Source organism: Micropterus dolomieu, linkage group LG01 (genome assembly GCF_021292245.1).
Source record: "Micropterus dolomieu isolate WLL.071019.BEF.003 ecotype Adirondacks linkage group LG01, ASM2129224v1, whole genome shotgun sequence".
NCBI lineage: Eukaryota > Metazoa > Chordata > Actinopteri > Centrarchiformes > Centrarchidae > Micropterus > Micropterus dolomieu.
This window is the reverse complement of record NC_060150.1, coordinates 29,526,669-29,539,444: the sequence shown is the minus strand read 5'-3', so window position 1 is coordinate 29,539,444 and position 12,776 is coordinate 29,526,669. Positions and strand designations below refer to the sequence as shown.

The following is a 12,776-nucleotide window of genomic DNA, read 5'->3' as shown; positions in this document are numbered from 1 at the left end:
TTACTACTTTTAAGTAAAATAACTGCGTACTTCTTCCGCTAGTGCTTATACCTAATATGTTGTTGATATTTATTATGACACATGGGCAAAATTATATGTGAAATTTGTTTTTAAGAAAGTGAATAAACTGAAGCGCTTTGGGTCAGATTTAACCGTCGGACCTTATCTCCGCCATGGCTGCTCACGAGACTCCAGTGTCACTGAAACTAATGTAAAAACCTGCAACTATACTGCGCATGCGCACTCCTAACGGCTTAGGCGTGCTCAGTCTCGCGCAGCTTGCCGAGGCACAGTCGGGGTTATAGCAACAGAAAAGATCATCATCAGACACAACGGGACGGCACAGAGAGGAACACTGTCGCACTTCAGTGAGTAATATTAACTCAACTTAACTTAAAATGTGCTTCTTTACGTTTGAAATCATTTGATTTAAGGGCCTGTTTGATTTATGTCTCACGTAAATACTTTGTATTATCCCGTAGGTGGAGATAATTCTTTCACTGGTGATGTGCGTGTGTATTATCGTAAAGGCCTTCAGACGTGAGGCTACTGAAAGTCCTGATTACAGTTAACTACACTTGGATATATTTTGAGCTCGCTAATATCGCTGCGGGGTGAAATTAAATTGGAAGTGGAAAGTCTTTACATTCAGAAACATCAGCCAGTCGCAACCAGCGTTAGCGGTGTAGTTAGCTAGGAGCTAGCAGCTTTAACGTTACAGTCACAGTGTGTGTCGCACTGACCGCGGCTGCCTGTCAGATCTCTGCGGGCTGAAACAGACACAAAATAAACACACAGGAGGGTTTACACGCGTTACTACACACTTTTATAATGACTGTATAACGTTAATATTATATCTGATGACACTGAGTGTTACAGTTCAATTCAAAACAAACATGTATACGTTGTTATCAACAGAAGGCTGCTTATTGGTGCTCAAATAAACATGTTTGTTTGTGATAAAACTTTCAGATAAAGTAAAGGAGGCTCACTTAAAAGAAATACAGCGCAACTTTAATCAGTTATTAAGATGATGGTTCTTTGTGCTCTCTTTGTAAATCTGAAATAGGATCAGTATTCATATTTTCTAACTGCTTGCTAACTTTGTGTTGAAAAGTGGTGGGGACATACTTAGGCGCTCAGATTAGGGGTGTGAAGAGACACTTATCTTGCAAGACATCTCGATATGCGATATTAGTTTCACGAGAATGAGATGCAAAGATCGTTAAACAATGTTTTAAAGATATCCTCAGTGCTGAGATCTATGAGTGGGGGTCTGGGGGAAATTTTGATCATTAAACACTTCATGTCCTGCATTCTGGTGAACGTTTCTGCACCAATTTATGGTGGAAATGTTTTTATTTATGTAAAAGGAAACACAAAATTCAGGTAGCAAGTGACATTTCAAAACATATAAAGATAATAGAATCTAAGTCAGTGCAGCTCTCAGGCATTCTGTGCTGCTTTCAAATCTGTTTCTCCTGTAGATCAACTTTTCTCATGTGATATCAGCCCTGCTGAGGCAATGCATATGTTGACACAGAAGTTGTTAAAGTTACTGATTGGTGCTGCACGTTTTTGGGTCATTTTATAATCAGAAGCTTGTTTTTTTTAGCTTAAGTCACTTTTTTTGGACAATGCACTTTTGTTTCTTCTATATTTTAATTGCATTGTATATTTTCTTAATGTTCAAATAAACCTTGCTAAAGGCATTTTCATTTGTAATTTAACTGCAAGCTTCTATATATATCAAAACGTATTAAACAAATATGATGGGGACAAAATCAGCCATTTCAGAAAGTGGTGGGGACATGTCCCCAATGTAAATGACACCTATGCTGCTACTCCAAAAACAGATTTATGTCAGATTATTATTTAGTTGCTTTAGAAAAAAAACATTATTTTTTATGTTTGTACTGATAATAGGGCTGATCCTCAATAATTTTTCTATTAAGATATTTATTTTGTTGAGGAAATATTTTACTTAATTTTGCTCATGCATATTTTTTGAAAAAAGATTTTATCATAGTTGTTTTGAATGTTCTACCTCAGATTTGTTAAGTGATGACCACTGTTTGGCATCAAGTGTTTGTTATGTTCTACCACAATTAACCATCTGGTTTCTTTAACTTTCACTCAGGAGCAAAAATCGAATAGATATGAGATTGTTTATGGTGATAACATTTTTGGGCATATTGCCCAGCCCTAACTGATAACAGAGTAGTTTATCACTGTGCATATACCTTTTTTGTCTGCTAGGAAGCTATGATTTTCATAAATGAAGCCCATGTCAAACGTTTTTCAATTAACGTTAATGTGGAAAACATCTATGCATCCTTTAACAATCTGTGTAATCTTAATTGACAAGAAACTGCTACTTTGTTGTTGTTTAATCAACTTTCTAAAATTATTATTTATTTAATACGTTATAATTCTGGTCCATTAGCTGTTGAGCCCATCAGACCTTTTGACACACTCAGACATTGTTTTTTATTGGACAAAACCAAAGATGTTCAGTTTAATATCATAGAAGACTGAGAAAACTTCACATTTGAGAAGCTGGAACTGTTGAATTTAAGGGTTAGGCAACTAATTGATTATCAAAATAGTTGGCAGACACTTGCTGTCAAGACTAACAGACTAATTGTTTCAGCTCTACTTACAACAATAAGTACAATACAAACATAAACCGACTTAGACAGTGTTCACATGCTATAAAATATGTCCGGATAAAATGTAAAAGCAGGTTGTTTCTAAAACAACATACATTTATAGTTTTATAGTTTAGTTATTGTACAGATCCCTTGTAATCTTTATTTGTGTATTAATTGTTTGTATCATAATCTGGTAGCGGGAACAGGAGGAAAGAGAAAGATTTTAGGAACTGCATTTTTATTATTACTACATGCTTGTACTTCAATAAGTAGTAGTCATATGCTTAAAAAAAACAGTTGCTGTGTGGTGTTGAAGATCTGGGGAACGCTCTGGAAATAGGGTCAGTCAGTTGGGACAGTCCAGGATTAGGGTTACATGTTTACATTCATGTGTAATCATGCATCTTATAATAAATCACTGACACAATCCTCAAAGCCTGTAGAGATAATACATGCATTATGACTCTCATCAAAGACAAATTATGATTCAACTGTAGTCATATTTAAACAAAGCCAAGCAGGCATTGTTTGTCTATGAAGCATTCTTCTTAAAACTAGTGCTGTTACCAACCGGTCGAGGCAGATAGCCGCCTGCCTGAGGCTAGGTTCTAACTGCTAAAAGGAAAGATATATTTTCCTTGCCATTGTCGCCAAGTGCTTGCACACAGTGGGAATTCTTGGGTCTCTGTAACTAATATTACAAAGAGTAAAGTCTAAACCTGCTATGTGAAAAGTGCAATGAGAAAACGTTTGTTATGAATTGGCACTATATAAATAAAACTGAATCAGTTACTTTGCCAAATACCCCGTTGTTGATAACGTATATCTATTATATTGTTTGAAAGTGACAAGTTCCCAGAGTCTTCTGTGATGTCTTTTAATGTCTTATTTTGTCTGAAGAACACTTTAAAGCCCAAGGAGATTCATTTTATTATCAAATAAGACTAATTAAAGCAGGGAAGCTTCACATTTTAGAAGCTGGAACCGGCATATTTTTGTCCTTTTTGCTTGGAAACCAAACTTTCTGTCAATTATCTTTATTCGTTTCAACAAGTGTTTCACCCTTTTTGATAATTATTTACTGAAAAAATAACTTAACAGCCTGTAGTTATTGGTTGTACTGGGTTAATTTGCTAATAATGGACTGTTTGTCTTGTCACAAAGAGGTCTTTTAGTGGCTTGATAGTTGTTTCTGCTAATGTGTGTGCAGTTTGCTTCACATGTGGACGAGACAGTCAGGGAGAAAAATAAACTCTTACATAAACAGTGGCTTTGCAAATTCTAACCTACAAAATAGTCACCGTTGATTTCTGAGCTAAGGGGACACTGTCTGCCAGCCACCAAAAGAACTGGTGTAACCAGTAGCTTCACCAGCCACAACCAAATTATCAGCATTTGCCTGGTAGACAGTCAGTTCACAGGAAGTGCTTTGTTATTGTTGGATTTTTCAGTGTGCTGAATTGTGTTGTTTTTGATGCCTGTTGGAATCAGATACTGGTGATCTCAGCTGCGTTAGTGAACCATGATGGGTTACAGCATGTTGGACCTTTGCTAAAAGGATTAACTGAGGCGGAGATTAGTGGCCAAGTGAGTGAACTAGTGACTGGCTGCTAGTTTATCCATGGTGTCTCTCTTTTTAACCCTGTGGAGGAACTGGTAAAGAGGACATTAGGTTGGTTTTATATGTATATACAAATACAATCGTTGGCTACCTTTGGGGAAAATTCTGATTTTTAGAATTGCCAGAGAAGCAACTTTGATGTATGATTATCTTCATAGTGGTGATGGTAGCAGGACTAAAATAACACAATACTGGTTTCTGTCTGCAGGTCTTTCTATAACGTGGTCCACCACAACCTGATTGAACAGTTCAGACCGAACACATACACAGCACAGGTGAGTTTTGCTTTTATATATTTTTTTGCTGGATGGATGGATGGATAGAGGGATGTTTTTTTGCCTGGCCAGGAAGTGGTCAAGCAAACAAATCTTGTATAGTAGCCGCATACCAGGATTCCTTATTTAATAGCAGTATTAGCACAAAAACTCTTACATTTAAAAAATAATTTTAAAGAACTTTTTAGAACAAAGTTGCAAAGTGTTTTACATGGTTGAACCAGGATTAAAAAATGTCAGGGCTGTAATGAGGCAATTAAATCAGTCAATTTGAAAATAATGAAATTAAACACCCAACAATAATGTGAAACACAGTATGTGACTCTTATCTTACGGTACCAACGCTGTGAGAGTGGCAGTAGATTAAGTGGTTGAAACTTGTAAAATTTTAATGAATAAATGATGCAATGTTTTAAATGTGCAATGTGTATGAATTTAAGGGTTAAAAACATTCTAAAAGTCTGTAAAATTATCCACAGAATCTGGAGAAGTAACAGGTCCGACATTATGTTAAAGGCGTCTATGTATTGTGTTGCAGAGATATCTACTGAAGTTAACATGCTAACGAGCTAGCTCCGGCCCGTACTGTCTACTTTGTCCCCCCACGAGGTGAAAGTATAGCCTACGCCCTGTAGTTTCAGCTGAAAGATGTATGCGAGCGGCGAGATCTCTACATTACACAAGCTCTCTTAGCTTTTTTATTCTAATAAATCCACAAAATAAACTCACAAAATGTCAAAAAGGAAATATTCTCACACCTATTTTTCTTAATTTACATTTTGAGCCGTAAAACCATAAAATACTTCTTGACAGGCTGGACAAGTGGGTGGGATTATCTGACACAGTCCTCAGTTGGTACAGATAATATCTCGAAGGCAGAGGCTATGTTGTTTTCACTGGTGATAATAAATCTGAGCAGATCATCATGACATGACATGCTTTTCTTTGCCTATGTAAAGCACTATGATTTGCCTCTGTGTTTAAAACATGCTCTATAAATAAAGCTTGCCGTGCTTTGCCAGGAGGATGGCGGTGAATGTCTACTCCACATCTATGACCATAGAGAACCTAAGTCGTCATGACATGTTGGCATGGGTCAACGACTCTCTACAGCTCAACTACACAAAGATCGAGCAGCTCGGTTCAGGTAAACACACAAATCTTTTTTTATGTCGAGCTTGAAATTAAATTAAAAATTAAATTTAAAAAGTTCTTAAAGTTAACGTGTGTGTTATTTTTCCCTCTAGGTTTTGCTTACTGTCAGTTCATGGACATGCTGTTTCCAGGGTGCATATTGTTGAAGAAAGTCAAATTCAACGCTAAATTGGAACATGAATACATCCACAATTTCAAGGTCTTACAGGCTTCATTCAAGAGAATGAGTGTGGACAAGGTCAGAGCACATACACACACTCATGAACATGCACACAGTCGACTCGATGTGATTAAACAGAGTTAACAGAGAGTTATGTAAGTTGACACAATATACATCAAAGAAAAAGAATGAGATCTTTAAGCATTAGCAAGACTGGAATTACTATCTTAAGGTAACCCCATTATTGGGGATGTTGCGATACTAGATATTTAGTAGTCGATACCAATACCTGTAACATTCCTTGTTTCTCAATACCAATTCGATACCGTGGTAAAAAATAAAAACAACACACTTAATCCCATGTACTTCAACATACACTCTTTTAATAATAACATATGAACATTACAAAAAAACACTCACCGCTGTGAAAGTTGATTTTAGAGATGATTTAATGCCAATATTCACAAATGAGCAAACTGTTGAAATTATAGCCTTGCACTGTGCATATTTAATTATTAAATTAATTACTTCAAATTCTTAACTTTACTTTACAATCTCACAGGTGTGAAATGTTTAAGGGTGGTTACTATCTACACTGAACAACATTATAAGCACAACACTTTTGTTTTTGCCCCCCTTCATCATGAGCTGAACAAAAGATCTAAGACTTTCTCTATGTACACAAAAGGCCTGTTTCTCTCAAATATTGTTCACAAATCTTTTCCAAGATAATCCATCCCTCTCACAGGTGTGGCATATCAAGATGCTGTTCAGACAGCGTGGGTATTGCACAATTGTGCCTTAGGCTGGCCACAATAAAAGGCCACTCGAAAAAATAAAGCTGGCCGGCTGTCAAACATTTGATTTTGTTTACGGAAGACTGTAACCGGAAGGTATTTCTAACCACTCTTTTGCATTTACATTTGTGTTCAATGTGGTCACAATGCTTCCCTGACCATCGCAGGAGTTTTTGACTGATCGGATCAAAATCTGTCCTCAATGCGTGTTGGGTACACCTGTACTTTCATGTAGTCAAGCACTATCTGAAAGCAATCTGATCACCCAAAACGCATTTTAATGCCAGGTGTAAAGGGAGCCTTAGATCCATATGCAGGGGTCGTCTCTTGAGCTGTTTAAATAACATTATATAGGTCACAGCAGCTCTTCCTTAACACTTTGTCCTCCTCCTTGTATCTCTCTCAGATCATCCCTGTAGAGAGGCTGGTAAAGGGGAAGTTCCAGGACAACTTTGAGTTCCTTCAGTGGTTTAAGAAGTTTTTTGATGCCAACTATGATGGGAAAGAATACGACCCTGTACTGACACGGCAGGGCCAGGAGGGAACGCCACCTCCACCTAACCCAGGTACAAAACTAACACACATACACACTTGTGTGTGTCAGACACAAGCAGCTGTGTGTGAAACACAAAGGCTTCATTTCATTGCTGTCACCTCTTCATGCAACTACATCCCCACCTCTAACCCAGGTGAACTCATTCTCCACAAACCTAAAAGGCCCTCTCGCTCAGGTAACATCACCTGCATCGAGCATGTGTGTGTGTGTGCTTGTTAATGAATGTCTAACCTACATTCAAACTGTGAGTAACTTGGTTCATGGATTGGTCTATTCTGGCTTGATGTGGGCAGCTGCAAATTTTCTAACAAGCACAATATACTTTTTTAATATTTTTCCACAAAATCACAAGTCTTCTGAACATCGGCTCTCGAAAAGCAGTCTTCTCAAGATATCCTGCCTTTTCTCAGTTGATCAGAGTAAGCCAATCTGTTTGGAAATGTTGCATGTAAATAAGTCTGAGAATAGAGGAAAACTTAGGAAGGAAATGTCGCACACAAGTTATCATCAACTGTCTGAGGCAGTAGTGCTCTCAAAAGTATATGTAACTAGTCATTGTCGAGGTTTTGGTTGCAAACTGTGGTCTTCAACTTTGATGATAGGCAACACAACTAATGTTATGGCAGTGATGGGAAGCCTACATGTGTTGCAGTAAATTGTTGTTCTTTAAGATAATAAAATCAAAGCACACTGCAAAGACATCCTGATGAATCTGTGTGTGTTTGTGAATGTGCGTGTTTTCTTTTGTAGTTCTATGTTTGTAAAAAAAAAAAACAACAACAAGAGTTTTTAAGGCCATGATGCTGAGGAAACTTTGCAAAGTGAGGACATTTTGGCCAGTCCTCATCCCTAGAAGGGGCTTGTTGAAGGCTAGCACCTGGCTTTAAGGTTAGAAGTTAGCTTAGTTTAGAGTAAGATTTATGGTTATTCTTCTGTCTACACTGGCCACACAGCAAAAGCAGCAGATCAGCGGCAATGGCTGTATGTCAATGTCTACACTGCTTCTATTCAGCCACAAGACTTCTGTGCTCTCAGAAGTCTTTGAGAAAACTCACAGCCCAATATAAACCCATCTACTTAAAGCATGAAAATATGCTTTGGGTCACATTTACGTACAAACTGCAAGTAAAACATGTGGCATTACAAGCCCAGTGTAGACAGCTATACTGGTTAAAATGAAGCAAATCTGTTAATGCCTCACAGACTGGTGGCCGATTGAAAACAAAACACCCCAAACTCTTCCGTCCAAACATAGAAATATAATTTTGTGTGTGTGTTTCTGTCTCCCAGGCCCCATGAGAACATCTCCCACAGTACCAAAGACTGTTCACGCCCCTCCGAGGCAAATCAACTTAGCACCAGCCCGCAGGACCATTCCCATGGCCCGCAACGGAGGAGACGCTGAGCTCATGGAGCTCAACCAGCAGGTAACACTGCTGTGATCTGATCTGTTCAGCCATTTTTAAAAACACCACACCAAGGTAGCATCTTCCCTGTACAGGTCTCACATTATGCCAAATGGTTCGACACTGCTCTCTCAAAATGAAATGAAAACGCACAGTCACTGTAAACGGTCAGTGCCATGATGAAAACAGGGTGCGGGCGTATTAGGACTGACTCAACAGATTCTCACATTCACACAAAAATCATATAGACAAATAAGACATTTTAAAGCTTTATTTGATGCTGCAATAAAACATATATTTCATATTAATAGGATCAAGACTGAGGACATTAGCTCCTCCAAAGACTCCACCCTAGCTGACATAGTATGAATTTGGTGCAAACACACCAAGGCCAGAGCTTATAGTGTTCTCTTATAATTTTTTATCTTCTGTTGTTTGTCCTATAAAACTTTGCAGTGCTTAATTGTCTTTATTTCTATCTTTGCTCACAGGTGCTCGACCTGAAGCTGACTGTAGAGGGACTGGAGAAGGAGAGGGACTTCTACTTCGGAAAACTGAGGGACATCGAGCTCATCTGTCAGGAACACGAAAATGATAATAGCCCAGCCCTCAGCAAAATCATGGATACACTGTACGCTACAGAGGTAAATACAGTCACATCACACGCATGGCGCACCCACATCCGGCTGGGAAGTTTTGCATTATAACTGTGTTTACTTGCATGCAATAACAGCAGCACAGATCAGATATGTGTATGAGTGTGTGTATGTAATCTTTACAGTTGGCCCAGTCATTGATGATATCCCCTACTAATTACTGTGTAGTGTAAATAATAGCACACTTCACAGCATTAGGATGAATCAGTTACTGTACCTTAACAAAACAGTAGTGTTGCACTCAATAACAATTCAGTGAAGGTCATAATCAACACATTTCATATACACAAGAAACCAGGTGACTCAGAGGAGTTACCTGGTTACTGTATACATGCTGAAGGTCAGTAATTTCTCCTCTGACCTTATGTTAGAATGCTAGCACACTTTATTCAACTGTTTTAGTGGTAGAAGACGCTGTTTCCTGACTTTTTTCCAGAGTGAATGCATCTGAATTTTGCAGATAGTCAGACTGTGAGAAGTTTTGATTCAGAATCGGCTTTATTGGCCAAGTATGTGTACACATCATAGACTGTATAGGTACACATACAAGGAATTTGACTTGCTCTTAATGTACTTACACAGAACTAGACATACAGCTAAGAACAAGGACAACAAAGCTGAACAAAGGTAAACTTAAAAGCAACAATGAACAACATACAATGTCTATATACAAGTCAGACTGTTTCTGTAAATTGTAATCAAGACAACAGGGCTGTACCGAATGTCTTGAGGTTTTTGAATGTCTGTCATTATATTTTATGACGTCATCACCCAGTTGCTGTTTGTAAACACACGATTCAAAGTTGGGAGAGAGAGACAGAGGGAGAGAGAGGGCAGCGGTGGTTGAGTGAGCTAGGGAGTGAATGGAGAGAGGGAGCAGCGTTAGCGAGAACAAAGCAGTGAGTCTCAGAAGTAAAATGTGAAGAAATCCTACGGAGTCACCACTGAAATCTAATTCTACAAACAGTGTAATACTAATAATATAAGTGTAGCCTAATCCTTCTCTGCAACTGTGCAGTAATAATGTGTTTAAACAGAATGAAGTCAACATTACGAAAGAAGCTTCAAACTATTCGGGACAGCCCTTAATACAGCTGAGCAATGAGTGTGAAGAGTGTTGGAATATTGAATGATTAATGTAACAGGTTACTTTATATACATGAAGTAGGTGGATATGTCAACTCTATAATCACATTTGGGCCTTAGTTTGTTTCATTCATTCATATTCATTCAAGTGTCTGAGATGATCCTCTTATCCTGGTTGTGGTGTATCTAGAAGTGCTGAGTCAGGAGCAACTGGACATCTTTTAGATTCCTTGAAGACATTTTGCCTTTTATTCAAAAAGCTTCTTCAGCTCTGAACTCTTTGCACTTATAGATATCCCTCTAAGTGTTCTGCAGTCCTTATTGGTGAGCGTCTGTGTATTATCAGTTTCCCTCTTTGCGACTGCAGTTTCTTCAGACTTGTCCCCTTGAGCCATCACAGCATTTTACAGTGTTTATGAGGTGTGACAATCACTGAAACTTAAAGTGAACTGTTAGAGCAACATAAAGCATCTCACTGAGGTACGAAGAGCACAGGTAGTCACTGCCTGAATATATGCTTTATCACTACCGAGTAGCATTATGCAAACTCAACAAGGAGGCAAAGTTGTTGTGAAAACACCCTCATTAACATCAAAAAGAAGAGAGTCAGTGGGATCAAAATCCTCAAAAAACAAATATAACGACTGCTCATCCTGCTGTACACTGACCTCAACCTTCTTTTGCAGGAGGGATTTGCACCACCAGAGGACGAAGATATTGACGAAGGAGCACAAGGAGACCAGGACGAGTTCTGAACTCTTCTTCCTCTCTTTATCACCTTCATCAGCCTGCCCCCACTTCTTACCCTTTAATCTACCCAATCATTATTGTCATAATCCCCCCTTTATTTGATTTTTTTTTTACACTCCCCCTTTACTTCTCCCATCTTGTCTGCGGCTGTACATTTCCTTACTAGCAAAAGACACTAAACCCAGACCTGTCTGGACCCAGCAACCTGTCTTGGCATATTCGACTTATTCTAACCCGTTCCCAGATGAGTCATCTGCACTGCAGGGCTAGTTTAGCCTGTTATTTTCTGGAAAGGTTTAAAGGGTAATTCTGGTCATTTTAAACCTTGGTCCTATTTTACATATTTTGGGGTCTAATTGAATAATATGTACAAAAAGTGCCCAGGTGTCATACTAAATACTGGAATTACCCTTTAAGGTTAATAGCAACGAGATTACGGGGATCCAGTGCTGACGGCCTGGAGTCAGCAGTGCTATCAATCTGTCTGTCTTAAGAGGCAGGTCACTTTCTCTCACGACGCACTTTGATTGGTCTCCACATATAGATGCAGGCATGCATCTGGGTGTATGCAGAGTTTATATATGAAACCACACAATGTTTTCCACATAATGTGATCAGTTTTTTGGATATTTTGGCTGGAAATTCCAGAAGGTGAGATTATAAATGGTGTTAAGCCTGTTAGAAGAGAGGCCTGCACATATATTTTGAACATTTTGCACTTGTGAACGTACATTTAGCCCGCAGACATATCGCAGACTTTGAACTGCTCACATGTACATGCATAAAGAAGTCATCATTCAAAGATAAAAACATCACAGACTATGCTCTTATCCATCAAGTTGTCCCATCAGAGAGGGTTTGCTCATGAAACTGTTTTAACATTGTGTTTATGAGCCAGCATGATGTATTTATTATTTTATTTATTTATCTTTTTTTTTTTTAAATCTGTTCTAAACAGTTTCTAGGGGACAAAAATGCGATTTTGGATTTAGAGAAATGTAAGGTCTTGCACTAAATGTAGCGAAACAAATGAACATGAAGTGAATGGTTGCAACCAGAAAGATACAAGAAGATGCTATTTTATATTTTGTAGATTTGTTTTAAAGAGGTTTGTTTTTTATTTGCATTCGATTCCTTAATGGCCAGGTCAGAGGCGTCAGTGTAAAAGTTATTTATCAGACAAGTGTCAAGCTTTGAATACTAAGAATGAACAAATGCAAAAAAACAAAACAAAAAAAATTAAAAACAAAGGTAAGACTAAAGACAGACTACTACTAACACTAATGTTTGACTGTTTTAATTGAGTTAAACATTGTAGCTGCTATAAATTTTTTTCAGTTGCCGTATTTAATTTGTTTTGTTGCAAAGCGTTAAAATGCCACAGTGGCTGCCAAGGATCTGGTTTACTGTGACCGACAGCCAGGCTGAGTGTGATTGACAGTAGTCGGACCAGTCTGAGAGAACAAAAGATCAAACCCTCTCCGTTTGTTGCGATAGCAGCCATGTAATAAACTTGCATCATTTGGAGTCACTGCTGGAATGAAATAAAGCTCTGAGGTTCAAGAAAACTAACAAACCTTTCTGTTGTATGTGTGTGTGTTATCTGCCATATTGCTGCTGTATTTCTCATTTATCAGGACCGGTATTGTATAGTTCTTCT

General features: G+C 38.2%; 1 protein-coding gene across 4 annotated transcripts; it reads left to right on the top strand.

The window, feature by feature from the left end:
• The first annotated feature begins 221 nt into the window (after positions 1-221).
• On the top strand, positions 222-11,324 carry LOC123979929 (microtubule-associated protein RP/EB family member 3-like). Of its 4 annotated transcripts, none has more exons than XM_046064047.1 (9): positions 222-368; positions 4,484-4,550; positions 5,089-5,159; positions 5,573-5,697; positions 5,798-5,943; positions 7,069-7,228; positions 8,509-8,645; positions 9,116-9,268; positions 11,053-11,324. In XM_046064047.1, the coding sequence occupies exons 4-9, from the start codon at positions 5,577-5,579 to the stop codon at positions 11,119-11,121; spliced, it is 786 nt and encodes a 261-aa protein (XP_045920003.1). In that variant the 5' UTR covers positions 222-368; positions 4,484-4,550; positions 5,089-5,159; positions 5,573-5,576; the 3' UTR covers positions 11,122-11,324. The 4 variants fall into 4 exon arrangements, with proteins under 4 accessions (XP_045920003.1, XP_045919996.1, XP_045920010.1 ...); XM_046064061.1 differs by lacking the exon at positions 5,089-5,159 and adding an exon at positions 9,863-9,907 and having other exon boundaries at positions 223-368; XM_046064040.1 differs by lacking the exon at positions 5,089-5,159.
• The last annotated feature ends 1,452 nt before the right edge of the window (positions 11,325-12,776 follow it).